General features: G+C 43.1%; 1 protein-coding gene across 1 annotated transcript in view; it reads right to left on the bottom strand.

Moving 5' to 3' along the window:
• Window positions 1–3,169: 3,169 nt before the first annotated feature.
• Window positions 3,170–23,424, bottom strand: part of Derl1 (derlin 1) — a 26,349-nt gene continuing 6,094 nt past the window's right edge. Inside the window, exons 2-8 of the mRNA XM_050145244.1 lie at window positions 19,167–19,278; window positions 14,705–14,769; window positions 13,749–13,775; window positions 13,171–13,266; window positions 12,103–12,155; window positions 10,348–10,458; window positions 3,170–6,593 (exon numbers count right to left, since the gene is read on the bottom strand). Of these exons, the coding sequence (XP_050001201.1) occupies window positions 6,455–6,593; window positions 10,348–10,458; window positions 12,103–12,155; window positions 13,171–13,266; window positions 13,749–13,775; window positions 14,705–14,769; window positions 19,167–19,278 (603 nt within the window). The 3' untranslated portion in view covers window positions 3,170–6,454. The remainder of the gene's footprint in view (window positions 6,594–10,347; window positions 10,459–12,102; window positions 12,156–13,170; window positions 13,267–13,748; window positions 13,776–14,704; window positions 14,770–19,166; window positions 19,279–23,424) is intronic.

The raw sequence follows: 23,424 nt of genomic DNA, 5'->3' as shown, positions 1-23,424 counted from the left end.
ATTACATTCTTAGAGCTAGGTTTCCTACTTCTTTATCAAGACAAGTACAGCCCAAAGCCAAAGGCTCCCTATGCTAACAGCAATTGTCCTTGCTTAACAAGGACCCACTGTGTCTATGCCAGCCCTTGGGAAAGGGCCAGCACACCGAGGAGAAATCAGATTCATCTGGGTCAGGTGAAGGCTTCCAATGAGCCCTGTTATTCTGCCCAAGCGAGCCTGTCCTGTACCAAATACTCAGTTCTGTGTTCCGAGGTCTGTGTGGCCCCACGCTATGGCAGGGGCAGGGGTTTCCTCTCCCTACTCCGCTGACATCTGCGTTGACCCCAGGGGAATTTCTCAGAGAGCAAACTAAATTTACACCTTCAGTTAACTCCTACACACTCTTGCTTGCCTGAATTCAGTCTGTACCATCTCCTTTACCCAAACCACCTCAACTCTGAGGCTCATGAATATGTAACTACACACTGTAGCCAAGGACTGTTTTGTTGTTTTTAAAAGGAACATTTTGAGTACATTCTTCCCATTATTCCAAACTCTTAATATCTTGCATCAGAAGACTATGACTTTTTACATAAACAACCAAATCTTTGAAAGCTCTTGGGAGACCAGGCCCTAGCTCTCCCCTAAAGCAGGCCGAACCCCTACTCATCAGAATTGGACAACCACGTGACAAGGCTGGCGCTCCAGGTCAGTGGGTAGGATGCTTTCCTAGCATGCGGAAAAACCCTGAGTTTGAGCCCTAGCACAGCATAAACCAGGCATGGTTGGTACATGCCTATAATCCAAGCATTCAGAAGACAGAAGAGAAGGATCAGAAGTTCAAGGTCATCCTCAGCCACCCAGTGGGATCAATAGGGCCTACATGAGACACTGTCTCAAAAACCAACTAAAAAAAAAAAAATCCCACAAACCACCTGCATTTTATTTGGTGCACCTTTACTGTTCCAGGACGGGATGACAATTATCAATCATGGAAAAGAATAAGCAAATGGCAAAATGTGTGTAACAAAGTACAGGGTAGCAATGGGACACACGGGATGGCACCTAATTGTCCCTACAGGTCGCTGTCTCTCCTTAATGAAATCCCTGCAGCATGATACCGAATGAGAACTGCCTCTCCCTCACCTGGACCTACAGAGCCTGCCAGTGGAAACCAGTTAGCAGGAGCAATCCTCGTCCTCACTAAGTCCTGGGAACCCTGCAGTCAGTCTCTCTCTCATTGTTCTCCCATCCTCCACCCAATCCCAGCACCGTAGGTCAGAGCAAGCCTTATCAGAAACTGCTCCATAGCTACCAACACAAAATTCGGCCAGTTTGTCTTTCCCTTCTCTCCTAACTCCCTCCACTGAATTCGGACCCCATCTCCCTTCTCAGCCTTTTCCCAGCCACACCCTACTGCCTTCTGCATGTCCAGCAATAAAGTCCTCTCAGCTCCAAACTTTCTGTTGTGTAGGTTGTACTATACTTGTTGGTATGGGTGTGTGCACTTGTGCATGCCGTTGCGTACACGTGTGTGGAGGCCAGAGGGGGACATCGGGTGTCTTTCCTCCATTGCACTTCACCTTCACTTTTGGAGAAAGGGTTTCTCATTGACCCTGAGTCAATTCAGGTCAGGTCAATGCGCTTCAAGGATGCACTGATCTCCGTACCTCCGTGTCCAGAACTGGGGTTACAGGCTCAGGCTGCTACCCCTAACAGTCAAATTTCTGAATTGCCTTTGTTGCTACTCTTGCTAGTACCTCTCCCCAGAACAAACGGCTTCTCTCTCTACTTTAGCCTACCAATTCCTCAACACCAAGCTCCCTTCCTAACTAACATTTCCATTCCGGAGGCTTGCTGAATTGTAACTGTCTTTGATTACATAACAAATACGAAATTGCATAAGGTGGGCCAAGGGGACTGCCTCAGCAGAAAGCACACCTCCTGAAGGCAGACCGTATCCTGCCGGCATTGACTTCAAGAAAGAACGGCATGATGTTAGGTTCTTGTCTTTGGCACTTCCCTATATGACTTAAATCTTTGAGTCCTTCCTTATCTGGGGGGAAAAAAAAAACTTCAAAAATTGGTTTACAGGAAAAAATTGGTTTGCAGGAAAAAGTTAAATGGAAACCCACTACTTTATTAGCTGAGTAAAAAATGAATTAGGAGGGTAAAGAGCCGGCATGGCTGAATGACGCTCAGAGTCAGGTGTTATTAAACCAAAATCCTAGTGCTAAGGATGGGATGCATCCTTATGAGCTGTGGTCAGGGAGGCTCAAGAAGTTTTCAGGACAATACAGGTCCTTGAAATTCCTCTTGGCTGCCCTCCAACTATCCAGAGTTGACAGAGACCCTATGGCTGAAGACACCACATACATTGATTGGGTATAAGAGACAGTGAAATCAAACTGGATCTGAGCTGGAGATTTCCTCCTGGGTGGCTGGCTTTCATAGTACCAGAAGATGCAATGTAAGCTGTTGAGAGTGGCCCAACTCTGCTGAAAACCGTACAAAACTACAATACCAACCTACAAAGTAATTTGTGCCCACTAGTGCGATTATGGTACAACTGTCATGCCTGGCTGAAGTCTTAGGCCCTAGTGGAAACTTACTATTCTTGTTTAGCTAAACTGACACAGTATCAGGCTGCCTTCTGAAGACTTTACAATGAAAGGTAGCAAACAGAGAGAGATACTTAGTTACAGTGGAGGGCTGAGCTCTCAACTGGACATCCTTATCACTACCTGTAAAGCTGCTGGAACAACACATAGGAACAGGAATAAGAGCTGGAAGAGCAGGTGATCAGGGAAACCGTGTGGGTATGGCCCAGCCATATCAATCATGATCTCATGACAGGAGCGGCTGCCAGCCATGGGCCTGCACTAGACTAGACTGGGCTTGTCAAGAGTCAACCCAGACCACCAAGGGGAGCATGGGACCCTACTTTTCCTGCTCAACTATGAGCTACTGCTGCATTCTGGGGAAGGGCAGGCATTGTCTTCGATTGTGTACCCACTGATGATCATGCTCCGGTGAATAGCAGCAAACCTGTATTACTGGTTAAACTCTGGGTCACAAAGCCCAACTCTCTGAATACGGGAAAGGGACTTGTAGGGGGCTGGTAACGGGTGTGAGAGGGATGAGAGGGTAAGTGTCACCGTAATCAAAACGTACTATATCAACACGAGTATGAAATTATCAACACAACACATTTAATACAAGAAAAAAGTTGGTTTAAGCACTGGTTCCCAAAGCCAACTGAGTATCAGAATTACCAGAAACTTTATAAACATGTAAAAAGGAAAAGACACAAGATAACTACTCCCCCCAGGCCCCAATCCCAAATGAGTTTTATGTCAGAAGCCAAGGAGTCCTAAAATATTCACAATGGAATACACCTGCATATAGACATTAACATGTCAGGACAGATCAGAGAGAAAAGTGTGGAAAAGGGGAACCACGGGACAGGAGCCCTGGGCTTAAACCACACACCCAAGGAAGCACGGGCTGTGCACGCAATCACCCAATCCCAACCCAGAGCCACTTTAGAAAGCAAACAGCCAGCAAGCACAGCTGCCCAGACCAGGCTTCTAAGATACTATCAGGGAGAAATCCAGGAAGATCCATACCTTTGCCCAAGGGTTAACAAGTTTTATTATTTATTATTGTCATTATTGAAAGTGTAAACTGGCAAGGGATCTCATAGTTGGCAATGGAGATGCTGGCAACTGAGACACTGCTATTCAAAAGGTAGCTCAGAACATCACGAGGCTGGCAATGTCCCATCATTTCAAATAAATAGGATCTTTCCTTCGTGTTCTATTATTTCTCTATTAAGTAGAGAAAGGAGGTGCAAGGCTCTGCTTCTTTGTGTTGCACTGGAAGGCCAGGAAACCATACTCAAACTGTTCACCTTTAAGATAAAAAAACTAGGCATGTGCCTTCTACTCTGGGCTTCCTACATAAGGAAGGTTTTATATAATTCCAGAGTTCCAACACTCACACCCATGGGTGAAAACCTAAAATCTGGAAGCACCCTGCTTCCAGAGGTGGTGGAGTACGCCTAATTCAAGAACTTGGGAAGCCGAGTATCCCAAGTTTACAGACAGTCTGGGCTACATACCAAGACCCAATCAACACATACATACACACCACACCGCACACATATGTGCCTGCGCATTCTCACATACACTCTCAAAGACTTACACACACATTCATTCTCACACTCATACACTCTCACACATATATACATTTATACTCTCACACACTCTCTCTCACACAAAGGAAAACTCAGTACTAATTCTTTCAGGAATTCCAACATTCTCTAATATATGAACAACATCATATACAAAAGGCTTGCTGTGTCCTGCTAATCAAAACCTACTGGAAATCACATAAAACTGATCCAGTGAAGACAATAACAAACATAAAGTACATCATACAACACAGCACAGCAGAGGTATGGGAACTTAACATAGACAGCCTTCAAGTTGCACAGTTTAATTTACAATATTTACCAGTAAAAAGGATTAGTTACAAAAAGGAAAGCTGTCTGTACAAAATAAGGTTTTTTTTCACATTCATAAAGAGAACCCACTGTGATGTCTTACCTTGTGAAGTCAAAACTAAAACAGCTCGCTTTGGTACAACTAACCGAGAAGGACTGGTAATCCAGGCAAGATAACAAAATGATCAGCCTCCTATCCATGTTCAGAAGAAAGAATTTAATGAACATTTTGCCTTGAAGAGAAAAGTTCTACATACTTGCAGACCCTTAGAAAAGACAGTGCTCTCAGGAGCCAGCCCTGGTAAGAGAGTGTAGCACAATCTCCTGCTCTCTCACTGGGACAGTCCTTTCCGAGTTCGAGCCTCCACCTTGCACAGGGAGAGCCTATGCAATGCCATTAGGGAAAATGTGGAATTTTACAAACACATTTTGTAAAGCCTCACCTCAGCACAGCAGGAGAATCTGGGCATTTCGGTTCAGCCTCTCTCCACCCAATTTTTTAATCATATAAATTAAATATGGAGAGGTACACAAATTTTCAAACTCCCACTTCCTAATACAACACACATCACAGTTTTAATGAGCAGATAAAGACAAGACATACTGTTAGGGCACATTTCCTGCAAGGAACCAACCAAAGTACTGGAAACGTTTGGACAATATTCAAAGTATAGCGGCCTCACCACACTGTTCCCAGCAGTCTGGTTTCAGAATAAAAGCATAAACTAACTATATAAAGCACTGTAGCCTTCAGAAAATTTTATTTAGTGATGAGCCAAGCTCGGCTGGCAAAAGCCCACCTATAAAAAGGGAGTAGGTCTAATTCACAAATGTATACATGCATGACCCAAGATAACAAAGACAAATAATTCTAAAGCTATTGGAACCTCTAGTTATGTGTCACTTATCAGCCTTAAAAACTGATTGACTGATACACATCCAAAGAGCCATACTTCCCTCACTAGTAACCAAAACACCTGACCAAAAAAATTAAGGGACAAAAGCAATGAAAGAAAAATCTAAAGAGTCTGAGACTTTCTCCTCTGCTGACTCAATGAACACACATCCACAGTGAAAATGAAACGGAAACAAAGCCCTGAAACCTGTCTCCAGGGACATGTCCGGCCAATGGGATCTGGAACCTCCTAACACAGCTCAGCACAGCACAACGGCTCTGGGTACACAAAGCCAGCAGAGCGCACCCATGGAAGAAACACAAAGAGATCATGTTGAACCCATTCTCTGCGTTAGAAGCAGCTCCACTACGGTTTTGATCACTTGGCTTAGGGGGAGAGAAGTGCCTAGCAACAGCTCCTAACCTCATTATTCCCACAGGGCCTCACTGACTCAGTGGTGCTTTTCGTATAAAAACATCTGCGGAGGCAGCAAATGGCCGCGCTGCTGTCTGGCCGACAGAGTCCCCACCGCTGAGAAAACTCTTCGGCCGCCGCGCCAGTCTTCTCCCTACCGTCAGTCCCGCCAGCAACAGCTGAGAGCGATGTGTGACCAAGCTCTTTGTGACCAAGCTTTGGCAAAAAGTCAATAAATAAGAGTTTGTCAAAGGCAAAACCATTTTGTGGACAACTCGAGCTGCAACTCTGGGGACATGTGTGTGAGAAAGAGGAAGGGATCCTTTGGCAGGGCTCGGCTAACCAACCCCACTTGCCCAGCCCATTATTCAGATGGAAAGGGAAGAAGAGAAGACACCAGAAAATGAGTCAGTTTTGAAAACTGCACAGCTGATATTTGTTCTTCATAGCAGTAAGGACTTGAATGAAAATCATGAAACTTGAGGAACACTTGTATTTTCCTTCAGGATTTAAAAATGTCGTCTTGTACTGAAAGACTACATTCAGCATGGGTCAGGTCCAAGAACGGCAGCAAGAACTTGGCCATTAAGCGTGCCCAGTACTGGGAGGAAACTGTAATCTGCTTAGCATGGCTGGTGGGCAGGCCAAGGGCTGCTCCTCACTGGTCTCCAAGTCGGAAGCCCTGGCCCCAGTTGTGTCTCCCGCCTCCGCCATTCTGATCAGCAGCTCTCCTCACGCTGGCAGGGGGCACACCAAACCCTGACACCCCTCCTCTCCTGCTGGGTAGCCAGCGGTACCTGGAGGAAAGAGAGAAAAAAAAAAGACAAAGACGAGAACAAGGTTACTCGTAGACCATCTCCAGCCACTTGGAACATCTCCATCTCCTGGGTGTTCCAAAACATTTGTCATGATGGGAGAGGCCAGGGATATGGTCTTATCTGGCTTTCCTTTTTAGCACTTAGTGCAATGCCCTGACCACAGATGGCAACTGCTTTTCACGTTTCTAAACTTTATCAAGCTTTCAGTTAAATTCACGCTCTCCATATTTTTTTTCACCGATTATAAAAGTAATTCATGCAGAGCAATATGGAAACAAAAAGACTGCACACACAAGCCCAACAAGCACAAGAGTCACTGATGCCTTCTTGGTTTTTCAGCAGATGGGTCAGACTGGATCAGAGAATTCAAAATGAACTCACTTCACTTTCAGAGAAAACCCACAGGCAGCACGCCTGAGCCCTGCACAGCATCTCCACAGGTCTGGACCACAGGCTTTCTGTCTCGAAGCTATGGTGTATTTCTAGTTTACTCCTCGCCTGCCTTCCAACTGTACCCTTCCCATCTCAGACAGTGTCAACGCCAAGGCCAAAAAAAGGTCACATGATCTCTAACTTTACAAATTAATAAACCAGGCATGACAGGACAGCTAACAAAACTTTAACCCATGTCTGTTCTCAGTGAAATTTTCAACATTTCTCTTCACTGTCTGAATTAGTAAATTGGCAATGTGTTTGGACCTGTGTTATATAGGGTTCTAAAGTTTAAATGTTTGCTGGAAGCAGGGAGTACAAACTTACACCCTGGCTTGAAACTCTTGGCAGCCAGAATGTCATGATTAGTAGTCACAACAACACCCAACAGCACAACCTTACATGAAAGCAGTTTACTGGTCAAGAGGCACCTGTGTAATGTCATGTTTAGAAGTTCACTGGATTGTAACAATTACCCTGTGAAGATATTAACATACATACATACACACACACACACACACACACCTTTCTTTCTTTTCGTTTTTGGCTGTTCTGGGGGTTGAATCCAAAGCCTCAGGAGTGCTAGGCAAGCACTCTACAACTGGGCTATGCTAACAGCCTTTTTGTTTAAAAAAAAAAATTCCCAACAAGGTTCCACTAAGTTGCCCAGGCTGACCTTGAACTCCAGAACCTCTGCCCTCACCCTCCCAAGTATCTGAGTTTAGAGGCAAGCCACAGTTCCCAGCTAAAAAACTTATTAAATCGACAAGAAAATGGAGGGAGAAAGTGAGTGAAGTTCTTCAGGAATAATGGTCAGTATTCCAGCCCAGGCAGCCTGACCCTAGCTAGTGCCCATACACACTCCTTCATGTGTGCGGAAGCGTCTGCTACAACACTGAGTACGACTGTTCAGACACCAGCGTGCATCAGTTTGTAACATGTGAAATACCTTCACACTCCTCCCCCAAAAAGAGAATGACCCCTTTTACAGAAAAGTAACTGTTGGAAGAAAACCATAGAGAAGAAAAGATATAGCTGCCTTTTAAAGGAAATGCACAATATGGATTATTTTAGAGTTTCTACAAGTCAATTCCTCTCTCATGCCCAGTTGGACATGGGGACTCATGCCTATAATCCCAGCTCCTGGGAGGCTGAGGCAGGATGCAAATCCCCAGCCCTCAGGACGTCCATATCAAAACTGTCTCTAAAAAACTAAATAACAAAACAAGATACAGTTTATCATTAAACTGAAGTGTCATGTCCAGGCACCCAACTGTCAGCATCTGTAACATCTTGTCCGACACTCCCCCTCTGCAGTACAGAAGAAACAGCACTTTGAAAGGGCAGGAAGGCTGTCTCACACTACTGCACACACAAGATAATACTGAAGCCAGCTCCACTGCTAAGCTGAGTGAAATTAAATGCCAGTAATTAGAATAAAAAGACACCCAATTATACATAATCAACAAAAATTTATGGTAATTCCAAAGCAGTTACTGCTTTTGCAAGGAGCTACATTTTGCCATCTGATCTTTATGCAAAATCTAACAGAAGGGCTTCCACCAACAGAGAGAGCTCAAGAGGAAGGCAGGCTCCAGTGTGCTGCCGATTTTGCCATTAGAATTTTCTACACTTCTGTCCACAATTCAAAAATATCTGTAAGCTGTTAAAGTCAGGAAATGGCCGTTTTAAGGTAAAGTAACTGTTGGTGACTCCCCAGGACACAAGCTTTTTAAAGCTGATGCATCTGCCAAACCTACTTGATAACCTATGTCAAAGATCCAAATCTGCCCCCTTTGGTGATTAGAAATAGATTGGTCATGTGTTTCTTCAGTCTGACGGCAACCCAGAAGCAAGAAGAGAAACAAATTTCTTCTTATTTTCTTTTAGAAACAAACAAACAAGCCACTGGATTATTCTGAATACTACAGTTCGCAATCACATGTCTTCCACAAACATTCTAGCCTGCACAGAGCTGGGGCAAAGACTACTCAGGTGTTACTGCCCTTCACCTATCCCTTGGAAAAAAGACAAAAGTACAAACGTTACAATAATATCTTGATTTAACTCTTAAATACAAGTGATTATTTCCTAGCCCTGCACGAAATTAGGTGTGACTGTTAGGCAGATGGTGACAGCCAGATGGGGATCTAGCTGGTCCCTCTTTAAGAGCCCTTCGCTTCACTGACAGAATGGCCGTGCTACTTACCCACTCATGTCTGAACATTTCCTCTCAGCCACCAGTCTTCCCCACAACGTCTGGTACATGGCTTTTATTAACCCAGATCCCAACACTACGCCATTAATCCACAGCCCACCACTATGCCTTCAACAATGAGCCTTGCTTTATCCAATCCTGTGAGACAGGGGCAGCCTCTCAACTCAGACTGTGAACCAAAGGTTGGAGGTTTTAGTAAGTAACTTGACCAGTATCAAAAGTAATACTAGCCAGGCAGTGGTGGTGCATGCAGAGGCATGTGGATCTCTGTGAGTTCAAGGCTAGGCTGGTCTACAAGAGCTAGTTCCAAGACAGTTAGAGCTGTTACACAGAAAAACCCTGTCTCGAAAAACAAAAACAAATAAAAAAAAGGAGTACCAAAGGGAATGGCACCACCCAACCCCCAGAAGCTATTGCCCTTGGCCTCTTCTACTTAATCCTAAAAGAAGACAACTACGAAGGACCTACTTCTAAGGAGTTGCAACTGCTAAACAAATCTCAAGTCTCTCATCTTAACTTTAAACAATCTACAAATTTTCTAGTCTATAACGTTTAATATATAAAAGTTTAAACCAGGCAGGGTAGTGACACCTATAATTCCAGCACTTGGGAGACTGAGGCAGAACAATGGAGAGTTTAAGACTAACCTGAGCTACACAGCAGGAACCCTATCTCAGAAACAAAAACAAAAATCACATTCTAAAAATGGCAAATAACAGGCTAACTTACTCAGCCAACATCACAGGTGACACCGATGTTCCAAGAAAAACTGTGGTGCCATCCTTCATGCCTGCCCCCCGCCCAAGGCTGGCACTTTACAGTGGAATCACGTGCCTCAGCCCGCTCAGCATAGCTCATCTATTTTTGCGATGGTTTAGTCAAGTTTGTGATCTTTAGCTAGAAGCTGTCATGAAAGAGACAGTGCTGTGGCACCAATCCCTGGTGTCCTGACCGTGAGAAGAACTTCACTAGTTCTCATCTCTCCCTCAGAAAGGGCAGTAGAGTGTCTCCTCACGAAACTCCAATCAGGATACTTGAAACCACAGGACAGCACCACATTCAGTAAGAAAAGAAAAAACTTACAAAAACTGAGGCGTGGACAGAAAATTCCTTCCTCCCAAGTCCATTGGATATCTGAACATCAGGAAGAAATAAAGATGTCCAACGAGGTTTCCAATGAGCTCATTGATCACCCTGCAAAGAGAGTCGAGTCAGTGCAAAGGCATCCAGGCAACACAGTGAGCTGCACAAGCTGTAACTAAGAGCATGGGAAAGAGAGGCAGCCTTCTCAGAAGCCCATTCCAGCCCCTGGGAGTCAGTGACAGCTCTACAATGGCCTTTACAGTGTGAGTGACAAATGCATTCTGAGGGAGAGGGAAATCGGGCCTGAAGAACTAATGAGGCCCACAGCTCCTCAAGGCCAGAGGCACCTCTGAAATCTCAAGGCCCCGCCCATCCTCAAAATATGAACTTTGTTCCAGTCTACTTCAGGAGCTGGGGCAGGTGCAAAGCAAGCTAGTTTCTGAATTCTGAAACACAGTGCATGTGAGACAGACAGACATGAGGGAGACAGGTGACAACATGCGACCACTCTGGCTCCTGGAGCCAGGACACTCAGAGGAGACACAAGGAGACCACTTGGGACTGTTTCAGGTTTCCCAGGGCTCACCCAGGGCTCCCTATCCACAGCTCCTATTACACATCATTCGTCATCGCCCCACTAAGGGATCTCGCCCAAGCCTCCGCCCTTGAGGGTGGGAGAGCGGAGGGGCACGTGCTTTGATCTAGACCGTCCTTCCGTCTGGTCCACTCCCTTCTCTGTAAGTGCAGACGAGGAGTAAGGACCACAACAGGCAAACACACCAGCTAGATGAAGGACTAGTACTTTCCAACTCGATTAACTTTTGAAAATATTTGGTAATGGAAGAAATGGAAGCTCTTAAGATATCTCTAGTTTTGTGTTTTGTTTTGTTTTTATGAAGAACATTCTCATTATTTTTTTCAAGACAGGTATTTTTCTCTATGTACCTCTGGCTTTCCTGGAAATCACTATATGGATCAGGCTGGCCTTGAACTCACAGAGCCTGCCTCTGCCTCCCACATGCTGGGTTTAAAGGTGTGTGCTACCACACCAGGCAGAAGAAACTTGAAAACTTATTTGTAATTGTGTGTGCATGCCTATGTGTGTGTATATGTACACAGATATAAGTCTCCAACCAGGCCAGAGATACCAGAAACCACATGGAGTTATAGGCCGTTGTGTGCTGCCTGACAGGGGTGCTGGAAACCAAATGTGGGTCCTCTGCAAGAGTGGCACCTGCTCTTGACCACTGTACTGTCTCTCCAGCCCAGAACAACTCCATCTAGATGGTCTCTCTCTGAATTTAGACTGGAAACGTGAAAGGTTTTCCACATCTCAGTACTAACTCCAGCAAGAGAGGAAAAATGAGACTCCATTTCTGTGGCAGTATGCCATTTCCCAGGCATTCTGAAAGTGCCTTACAAGTACATAATAGAGTCATCTTATGGATAGGTTCCTAAGAGGAATCATGACAAATATTTCTGTATCTGCTCATTATGGATAGTGAATAAAGACATATGTATTCAAAAAATATGTCTAGAAATACAATGTATCTGGTGACAAGCTAACAAAATGACAGTCATCCAATGTCAAAAGTGCTTAAATTCCTACTGTGCAACCAATTAGAATCAAACATCTTTAAAAGGGTCTAACATATCAGATTCTTTAAAGTCTTTAAAAGACCAGGAAAGGAAGATAACAATGAATTAAGTTTCCCAAGGATTGGTTTCCAGTTAAATAAATCTAACATTACTTACGAGCCTCCAATGATATAGTTGAATCCGAGGATAACCCAAGGTAAGTAGCAGGCCTAGGAAAGAGGACACAAATGTGAACAGCCACGTCTGAAGACACCATGACACTGCAAAACCTTAAAATGGGGAAGGAAATACTAACCAGAGCTTTATGGAAATCACTAGGTCATTAAGAATTTCTCAAATCTAACACCATCCTCATCACACTTACATCTTCCTACCTAAAACTGTGCTCATTTGTACACCTGTAATTGCATGGAGGGAATCCTTTCAAATTCAGTATATACCCTGCTGAGTTAATAGTAACAAAGAAATAAGTGTCTTATGGATGGCAGTAAAAACACCCCAAACTCTAAGGCTCCAATCAGCAAATGGTCACAGATAATTAACCTGAATTTTTATCTAACACTGTGTGGATGTCTTGAACTAACACTCTCACAACAAGGTATTAGCTTTCCAGATCTGACATCCGAACCTTAGGACAAACTTAAGACTGAGCGAACTTCAAGGAAACTTCACAAACTAATAAAAAGAGGGTTATCCATAAACAGCTGTAAGGCTAAGTGAGGTAAGTACGACAAAATCCCAGACTCAACAAATCTAACCCCAGGCAGATGACTCAAGCAATATTCAGTTCTGTAATGAGTAGGACATTACAGGTAGAAATGGTAAGCTCAGGCAGCCTTTGAGGGCGCTATTCAAGGTAAAGTACTTAGCACCTAAAAGGGTATGCAGGAGTGACAAAAAGATTAGAAATGGCAGGATTCCTGCATGTTGTCTCTTTTGCAATTTCTCTTGTACTTTTCCCCCCACCCTCCCACACACAAACACATACACAAGATCACTGAGGGACATATCCCTGAGGAACCTGAGGTTCAGAGGAACTGGAAGCAATATCAGCAAGGGATGCTGGGATGGCTAGGCACAGGACTGAGGAGGGGGAGGAAGGTGCCTGCCTATGCTACACTGCAGTGACCCCTTCTGGAAGTGTCAGAAGGATACACATTTGAGCTTAGGGGGGGGATTGCTACAAAGACAAGAATTGAGTTTTGTTCCACCTAGGTAAAGTACCTTAAATCGTGTTCCAAACCAAAATGATACGATCAGGTCCCTGTTCAGCTGGGCCCAGACATAAAGGACCGACATGATCAGAGGAATCATCAGCAACTGCAAAAAAGGCGACATATGAACCTCTGGTCCAGGAACATGCAACAAGGGTTTGATGTGGCCTGTCTACTACACCCACCCCCTAAAAATCTGCAAACAAAATTAATGATTAGAATTACAAACTAATTGCATCATTTATCATACAATGAGTTCCATAAAAATCTATAGTCAATACAATCATGTTTTTACAGGAAGTCAGAAACATTAGTTCAAGCTGTTATTTGAAAATAAAGTTTTTTCTTAACCATATAAGCTGCTTCCAAGGAATACAGAGCCTCATACATGGCCAGGAAATACTGCAAACCCATTACTCTGAATGCATAAGCCAAAAATAAACAGAAAATTCAATGATTTAGATAATGTCTACAAGAGCCTCAAAGGCTTAGCTAACATATTCAAAACAATAGCAGTTATCATTTTATACTTTCAATGTAATCTCAAGTGCTTAAATATACACAAAAACCAATAGTTGAAAGACTTACCTGCATATCCATTGCTAAACCAGTAATCTTGGTTTGTAAAGTTAAAGATCATATGCACAAAGTATTCTACAGATATCAAGGTTGATCTGATTATTTCCCTCCAATAGAATTTCATTACACTGTTCCAAAGGAGAACATATTTCTATCAATTGGATATGGGAACACATAAAAGTCAGATAACTGTGCATAAGTTTCCCATTAGCCTGTACAGTCAGTAGAGCAGGAGAACAGAAATGAAAACCTCAGCGCAACTTGGTCACTTGGTATCTTTTGGTACCCTGATATTGTTTCAGCGTCTCTCCTTCAAGTACAGGATGGAGATGCCTATGTATTTCAAACAATTATGATCCTGCTCACACTCAGGATTGACAGCACGAACAAGTCCGTGACTTGTTTAAGAGAATTCCCTCCATTCTCTTAAGGGAGAGGGCATATCCCATGCCCTATATTTTTCTGGCTCTTGGCCAACTTTAAATGGCAGTTAAGTCCGACTGTTTGCTTATCAACTGTGCCTCATAGAGAGAAGGACTATACCTGGAGTAGGGGACTAGATTATTATTTAGGACTCAAAAGATGGACAGCAATGAAATCAGAGAACAATGCTGGCTATAAATCAATTTTCTGGTAAGAACCACAGATTCCGAAAGTTGCCTCACAGCACGGACTGTGCTTCAGTCACAAATCGTCATCCCAGAGAACACGGAGAACTGGGCTCAAGGAGACAGCAGTAAAATCAGTTGACTATGGGAAATCCCAGAGGCGATACTAAGAGGAAGCACCCCAAAACCCAAGGTTTATCCTCATTTTAAAAAACAATCTTCATTAACTACAGTTTTTTTAAACAGTATAAAAACTGATTTAAATATTTTATAGAATTCTATTTCCAAAAACCTTAAAACGGGGGGTGGTGGTGGAGGAGGAGCATGATTCTGGCCCAAAATAACACTGAAGGATACCACGATGCAAATCCAGTTAAAGAGAAGCATGAACAAATAGTCTGCGGGCCTCCCATCAAAAGCTCCTAGAACAAACACAAAGCAAACATCAGGGTTCAGAACTGTGGAAGAAAATGGCATCTATGGAGAAAAATACTTCAAAATGTTACATTGAAACAGTTAAAACCACTTCTTTAAAGAAAGGGGAGTTTTTACCAAAGTCTATACCATGGCATAAAACTGAACCACAGGCACCTGACTACGATCGGTTTATGCTCCACTGACCTGACTTCCAGAAAGCTACACACCGTGGCTGCCATTGGCTAAAACAGACCCAAGGGGGACAGTCAATTCCAGAAATACAGAGCCTTGTCCCAAGCCCAGTGAGGCCCTTCCCCTTCCTCATGTCCTGCTGGCTTTCCCTCAGGGTCCTACGGTAATCTACTGAGCACACTTTTGATACTGGTTAATTCCCACTCTGGCTACCGCTGTCGCTCCTGCAGCGTGACTCTGTGGGAGCCCGTTATTATGACAGGGCTACTAGCTGCTGCTGCTGTCAATATCGGGACCAGACAGTCTAGCCCGGGCTGACGTAGAGCAGAGTCAGCCTCTATTACAGATCTTACACTCGGGAACAAGGGAGGAGAAAGAAAAGGCCAGACCTCTCCACAACGGACTTTCTCCATAAGGTATCTGTGAGGTGCAAGGGTCAAGTGTATGAGCCCTTACTTAAAAGTGAGAAAATAAAGTCCATGACCAAAGTCACATGCTCGTCTGAGGCAGTGTAGGGCTAAGGACTAGGTTAGCGCTTTTCTCACCCCAACGCTGCAAAGAGTGCTTCATCCCATGGGAGAAAACCACAACAGTCCAGCTCTTAGTCTAGTTAGTTCCCAACACTGCAGTCAGGACATTCTGAGAGAAGCAGAGGGACGAGACAAAAATGACTAGAGAGTCACTTCTCTACACACTCTGCTAGGATTACAGGACACGGCAGTCAATTCTTCAGCCCCGAAACAAGAATCACAAAGACAGAAGGATGGGTCTTAAGGAAAAAGAAAACATAATAGGTTTTGTAGTGTACACCTGTAATTCCAGTACTCAGGAAGTGGAGGATTACAAGGCCTGGGCCAGCCTGGGCTATAGACTATACATAGTAAGGCTCTATTCTCAGACCAGAAGGTGGCAAAGGAGGGAAGAGTGAGGAGGGACCAGTCGCCTCTCCTGTTCTCCTTGCTTCTCTCAGCACAGCGTAAAGACACACAGGCTAAATGCTCACTGTAATGAAGGACAGCTGAGATTCCAACAAAACTTCTGAATCTGAAAAAGAATCAAGCTTTTCTGGGGGTGGTTCTGGCTCTGTGATTTCTAAGGATTCTTTAGACTGAGATACCTATAATCACATAAACTGTAGTGCTGTATTATTTGGCATGCAAGCAACTAGGAATTTACAATTAATGGTCTTAAATTACATTCTTTCAGTGCAAATCAGAAACCTCTTAAACCAACACTGCTTCATTCTTTTTCTTTTTTCGTTTTTTCAGTTTTTCAAGACAGGGTTTCTCTGTTTAACATCCCTGGATGTCCTGGAACTCAGAGATCCACCAGCCTCTGCCTCCTGAGTACCGAGTGCTGGAAGTAAAGGCATCCGCCACCACCGTCCAGCTACAGTATTTTGTTTCTGGGGTTTAGGAGGGCTTTTCTTTCTTTCTCTTTTTTGGAGGGTAGATCTGAGACAAGGTTCCACTGTGTAACAGCCTTGATCTCACAGAGATCCATCTGCCTAAGATCCACCTGCCTCTGCCTCCCAAGTGCTGGGATTAAAGGTGTGTGCCACCACTGCCTGGCTCATTCTTAACAATTTAACCAAGCAAGAAATTATGCAGGTGGCATATTAACTTAAGGCTGTGTGGAGTGCAGAGGAAATGAAAAACAGCTGTTATCTCAAATAGCTGCGACCTTTGGGAGATCTGACCACTGCTCAGGACAATTTTTGATGGCAAAGATTCCTCTCCAGCATCAGTCATGGAGGCCACAAATGAACTGAAGTCAAGTGCCCATCAATAAATGGATAAAGAGAATGCAACATTATCTATATAATTTAACAATAAAGAGGAATAAACTACAACTACATGCTATACAGAAGACCCTTAAAAACATGATACTAAGTAAAAGAAAACAGTCACAAAAGGCCATATATGGTATGGTCCTATCAAAATTAGTACAAGACACTACTAGTACAGGCAAATATAAAGAGCCAGAAGGAAACTGGTAGTTTCCTGTGGCTTATGTGGAGGGAAATGGGCAGCAGGAACAGGTGTAGACACTCGGGGGCAAGGAAATGCTATAAACTGCTACGGTAATGGCTGTACAATTCTACACACAAACTAACAGAATTGTACACTTTAAACTCAAGTGAGGAAGCTGGATGGGATGTGGATTACCATCTCCCTTGTCTCGGATGGAAGATGGGATCCAAGGGCTTCCCTGCATGCTAAAACCTACAAATGTTCACAATCCTTGGATAAAATGGTATAGTATTTGCACAGAAACTACAGACTCTGACATATACTGTGAAAGAGATCAGATTACTTATGGTCTCTTTTACAATGTAAATTCTGTGAAGTAGCTGCTACAATATGTTGTTTGGGAAATAATGACGAGAGGAAAACTGTACAAATTCAGTACACCTGTTTTCCAGATATTTTCAAATTTTCAGGCAGCTGACTCTGGACACAGAATCCACAGATACAGAGAGCAATTTTTTATCTCAAAAAAGTTGTTTCAAAAACGCCTCTCAGCTTGAGCATTTCAAAAATGCTCTGACTGGAAAAAAAAGGATAAAAGCAAACAAATGCAGCCAGCAGTCCAACAGCTGACAGGTTTCTCTACCTGTTGCGCATATACAGAGTAGTACAGACCAGCTTGCGCAGCCTGCTCAGGTTAATAAAGGGGGTAAATGGACGTAGAAGCACAGCAAACAAGAGCAGAGGTGGCCACATAACCATCCCAGTTCAGACCCAGTTTCCGTTATCAAAGGGAATCCTTAAGGCTTGGCGTCAGAAGCATGCTAGGTACTGACAAATGAAAAGGAATTATACATGACGTGCTGTGTGTGTGCGCGTGCTTGTATGCATGTATGTAAGCAGAGGTCAGAGGATATCCTTCCATTATGTGGGCTTCAGGGAATCAGCCTTGGTGGCAAGCACCTTTACCAGCTGAACTACTTACTGGCCTCTGGCCTATGCTTTTCTGCAAAGAAAGGTCGGGACCCCACCCAATCTCTGAATTAAAACAGTGACTTCTTTTTGAAAAACAGCAATGTCAACTTAAGGGAAAGTTGTATTTCACAGCAAATATCCAACCTACTCTGTCCCTGCAGCTGTAAGGCAGGAATAACTTTCAAATACTTGGGTAGAGTCAAGGATGGTTTGTAAGAACAGGCAGTTTTATAAAATCTCCGAAGTCTGCCCACCTTTGCAGATCACTTCCACTCAACAAAATGTAGCTGTATTTTGTCAAAGTATCAATTTACTATTTCTTTGTGTAAGCAACTTAAAAATAGCATATAAAGTATTGCAGGAAATAGATAATTCAACAAGACACTTTTAAAACAATGTATTGCTTCTCAAACTACCACAGTACCTACCAAATACTGACTACATAAAGTCTATGTGCAGTATATGCATGTGTGCACATGCAGGTGCCCATAGTGCATGTGTGAATGAAGTCAGAGGTCAACAGTCAGCATCTTCTCAAGGTTCACCCCCTTATTTCCTGAGCAAGGCATTGAAACTGGAGCTTAGGGTAAACTGACTCCACTAGGTAGCCAGGGAGCCCCCAGGATCCTTGGGTCTCGGTCTCCCAGCACCAAACTGCAGGTGCACAGTGCCACACCCAGCTTATTTACATAGCTAAAAGGATCTGAAATCAAATCCTCAGTCCTGTGCTTTAGCCATCCTCTCCAGCTGCAGGCCGGTGCTTGAGCCACTGAGAATGAGATTAACTCTGACTTGCATGAAGTAAGCCTTTCACCATCAGTATAAGAGATGCATATACTCTTGCCCGGTTTTACTCTAGCAGGACAATGACTGGAATTGAGAAAACAGCCCAGGCATTCAGGAGACAAAGATAGGCAAAGTTCTGATTTGCTGTAACACTGCTACTTCACAACTCACTCTGTGAATAAAAACTCAAGCAGGCTGGGTGTGGTAGCACACACCTTTAATCCAGGACTCAGGAGGCAGAGGCCATCTGGGTCTAGCCGGGAATAATAAGACTCCATTTCCAAAGAAAAAAGAACAAACACAAAAAAACACAAAACTCAGTCTAAGAGCCTCCTACAGTCATGATCTAGTGTGCAGGTAAGAACCATCATTAACCATTCCTTCATATAATGCTAATGGCCCTCCAAATCCAAGTAAATGTACAAATTAGTAAGTCAGGATGAAACAATACTTAAAACAATTATAAAAAGATAACTTACCTGCTTCAAGTCGTGTAGAATACTGATATAAGAAATATAAATTGACCAAATAAAGAAATCCAGTTCCTGGACCCACGGGGAAATAAAAGGTGGCAGTGAATGGCCTCCATATCTGGACAGATCGAAACAAACAGCTGTCAGTTTCTCTGAGCTGGATGGAACGTGTTTTTTTTTTCCTTTTAACTAAATAAAATCAAACTATCTATGAGAGATAAAGTTACATCATCAACACAATTTGAGAAAACAAAGTTCCTGCCAACTTATACAACATCAATTCACAGATCAATTAAATGAAAAATCATCAAAGATTATCAAAAAAACATTTTTAAACAAGTCAACAAAATCAATACTGTGCAAATGTATGGCTAGTCTTGCCTGCAATCAGGCTTCCAGATAATCCTAAGGTAAAAGTATCACACTCAAATGCTAGAGGTTAGCAGGAACCAAACAATGTACTCAATAGGCAATATGGGTTCAAAAGTAAATAACACACACACACACACACATACACCAACACGAAAGGGTAAGTCCTGACTACACAAACACACACACACACACACACACACACACACACACACACACACACACAGGAATCAACATGAAGGGGGAAGCCCTGACTCCAATCTCCAAATGTTATTTCCATCAACAACTGACTGATTTCCTTTCGGAGGCAGTACTGTGCACTGACCCCAGGGCTTCACACATGCTCCGTTAAGTGCTCCATCACCGAGATACATCTCAGCCCTCCTTTCACATTTTATTCTGAGAGACTCACTACATTGCGTAGGCTGGCCCTGAACGTACTCTACAGAAGAGACAGTTCTTGAACTTTCAATCCTCCTGCCTCAGCATCAAGAGCTGCTGGATTACAAGAGTTGCCTGCAACACAAGGCCCTGCTTTTGTTTTTGGTTTATTGAGACAGTGTCTCTGTGTAGCCTTGGCTGTCCTGAAATTCATTATGTAGTCCAAGCTGCCCTCAAACTCAAGAGAGCTGCCTGGCTCTGCTTCCCAAGTGCTGTAATCAAAGGCATGCACCACCATACCTGGCCTCTGCTTTGTTTTTGAAACAGGATCTCAAAGTCCAGGCTATGCCAGAATGTTCAATCTGCCCGTGTCAGGCTCCTGAGTGTTAAGATTCCAAAAACAGGCCACCATGCACGGCCCATTTCCTCCTGTGTTCTACCATATTCCTCCTTCTTCACCATACTTTAAATTGCAGTTTTCTATCTTCATTGCCTTGACAAAATATTTCTATTGGCTTCAGAGTATTTCTGTATGTGGATATCCAAACTTCGTTTAAACTGTTATGATGCCATGATGAATATTTTTATATATTCTCTACAAACACGCACGCACACACATGCACACACACACATACACAGAGAGAGGGAGAGAGAGAAAGTAAATGCCTGTGAATCAATCTGTTAGATCAACAGACATATGCACTTATTTTGGTAGATATTGCCAAATGTCTACAGAAATGCTTAATTAATTTATACCTCCTCCTAAAATGTAGATGAGTGCCATCCTTCCACACTTACTCACCACGGAGAGTATTTTACAATCACTAACCTGAAAACCAATTTTTATTTGCTTTGAGAAAGCTAAGCATCTCTCTATATTTTCTAACTATATTTCCTCTATCTTTCCTATATTGTAAAAACATCCTCTTCCAGTAGACTGCATTTCTTTATGTATTAAGGACTTGCTTGTTGCTCGTTGTTTTCTGTCTGCCTTTAGGCCCATGCTTTCACAGCACTTCTGGTTATTTTCTTCGGCAAGAGCTATTGCTATAGTCTCTGCATTTTTAAATACACTGACTTTTATAGGACTTTTACCATATGTTCAACATAAAGTTTAAGACACAGGCAGGTACTCATCACTACCAAGCTTACAAATTTTTCAAAGATGTTTTTCCAAGGATAAAAACATGTTCAATTTTACTGTAACGCCTTCACAATTCACAGATGAAGAAAAGATCCAGCTTATTTTTCTAGGTGATCATTTAGCTTTCTGGTCTCATTTACCTTCTCCAATTATGTGAAAGACTAATTCACCTTAAAGCCTACTTTAGACTACATCATTTGGAATGAATGCCTATACTAAGTTATTTTCATTTCTGATTTAATATTTCCAGATCTAAGGAAATATAACCTCCTTCCCCCTTTTCCTTCCCAAGTTCTCTTACTGGCTAGTCTCAGTACTCTTCTAAAGTAAATCAGATCCAACATCTTTATTTTTTTATCAATGTGACGCTGACATACTCTTGCCAAACTTTCACAGTTTTCTACACAACTTTCTCTTCTTCCTTTTTATAATCAACCACAAAATAATTAACATGTGAAAATTGAACCTCCTGGCCTTCCCAAGCACATAGCCCATGCGCAAATAAAAGTTTGTATCTTCTTTCACCTTACCATTCACCGGCTCACATCTCCAAAACAGTATTAAACAGCAAGAATAAAGTGACAGCCTCCTAGACTTTGGTAAAACAGCATGACGCTGACCTTTGGCTTACAAGCTCTGTGTCTTAAGGCACACTATAATGTGCCAAGCATGAAAAGCATGGCTGGATCGATCATGGGAAGACTGTCAAAATGAGCAAGAGCTGGCACAAGGAAGGGAAAATACACTCTTGGCACAAAGCCCCCAAGAACTGCAAGAGCACAGTAAATAGGAGAGGGTTGTTAACGATCCAGGGCTTCTAGAATGGAAGATCAGAGTCACAGAGCTGCCAACTCCATTCTCCATGGACAGAAATGGAACCCCCAGAGCTTAACAATCTGTATGGAGTAAACGTGACCTTCCAAGACCCTGTATTAAAGCAGAGAAGCAATAGGTTCAATCATCTCCATTCATAGCTTGACTATCTTGTGCAAATGGCACTGCAGAAGGCATAGGCCCTGAACATAAATTGCTGTAACATTAATATTTCTTAGCATCAATTTCAAAGTATAAGGGGAGAATCACATACAGTCCTCAACTGGTTAATGACTTTGTTACTTTGTTTTGTTTAGGAAGTCCTAGTAATGGAACCGAGAACCTGAATATGCTGGGTAAATCTACTAAGCTGTATACATCCCCAGACCTTGATTAATGACGTTTTAAAAATGAATGAATTAGTATGCTACTTGGTTTATTTATATGCAATGATTCAGAAGGTCTTATACATGAGGAAACAGCATGATAAAAGGTTACACAAGAGCTAGTAACTAGTAGAGACAGAATTCTGTCCTACCATGACCCTAGAATTTGTAAGAGATATCGGTATTACAGCTACAATTAATAAACATTTCCAATATTGCTATCCTTGTGTGACCCAGAAACGAACTAAGAGCAAACCTAACCACCCCCACCCCTGCTTGCAAAATGCACTGCAAACAGGGCAGAAGCAAGTTCCTAGCCTTGGAATCTTGTACGGCTAGACGGTTCAGCTGGCTTTCTTTGTGTACACAGTGACATTGGTCCTGGGACACCTGCCCTCATCCTTTATCTTAAGGGGCTTGAAAGGCTGGCCTCAAGAAAGGGATGAAACTGTGCTCTGTTAAAGCATATATGGAGGTGTGCTACTATTACAGCCTTCCAGAAAACACCCACTGACCTGGTTTGTAAAACTCACATCTCACCTACTCCCATACTCCTTTAAATTGCTCAACGCCTGATTTTAGCAGAGAAACCTCTGGTTTTTCCCTGACTACATTTTCTCTAATGCTGATGACACAACACTATTTTTAGCCACTCTGCGCACCTGTTCTTTAGAAATCAGTGTCTGTCAAAATACCTCGCTTCTCTTGCCGTTCATTAAGCCTACCCTTGAGTTACACTGGCTTTCATTCATCGGAAAGACTTATTATTTTTGTATTACTTTAAAATTATAATTTGAAATCACTAAGCACTGGCTCTTTTCAGAAGGATACAGTGTTTATTTCTGAAATCCCCAACAGCCCCCTTCCTTCCTCTGTCTGACATGTAAATAGGAAAGGAAGCAGGCTTTATTTGCAGGGCATGAGTAGACAGGTACACCTTCAACTCTGGAAAGCTGAGGGAGCAGCCAGGCCCAGCACAGAAGCCCAGGACTGGCAGACAGAACTCTGAGTCTCACTCCCCTGAGAGGACTTGGTGGAGAGAATCCTTCACCACACAGCAGCCCAGGGCCAGACCTTTAATATACAGTGGGGTTTTCTTGGCCCTGGTAGGGATGAGGTTCTTTGGGGGGGGGGGGGCCTGCTTTCCTTTTTTTTTTTTTTTTTTTTTTTT

Source organism: Alexandromys fortis, unplaced genomic scaffold (genome assembly GCF_014885135.2).
Source record: "Alexandromys fortis isolate MF-2015 unplaced genomic scaffold, M_Fortis_MF-2015_v1.1 scaffold_2_1_26212458, whole genome shotgun sequence".
NCBI classification, from domain to species: Eukaryota; Metazoa; Chordata; class Mammalia; order Rodentia; family Cricetidae; genus Alexandromys; species Alexandromys fortis.
Note: the sequence above shows the minus strand (reverse complement) of the source record. Positions and strands in the feature narration are given on the sequence as shown.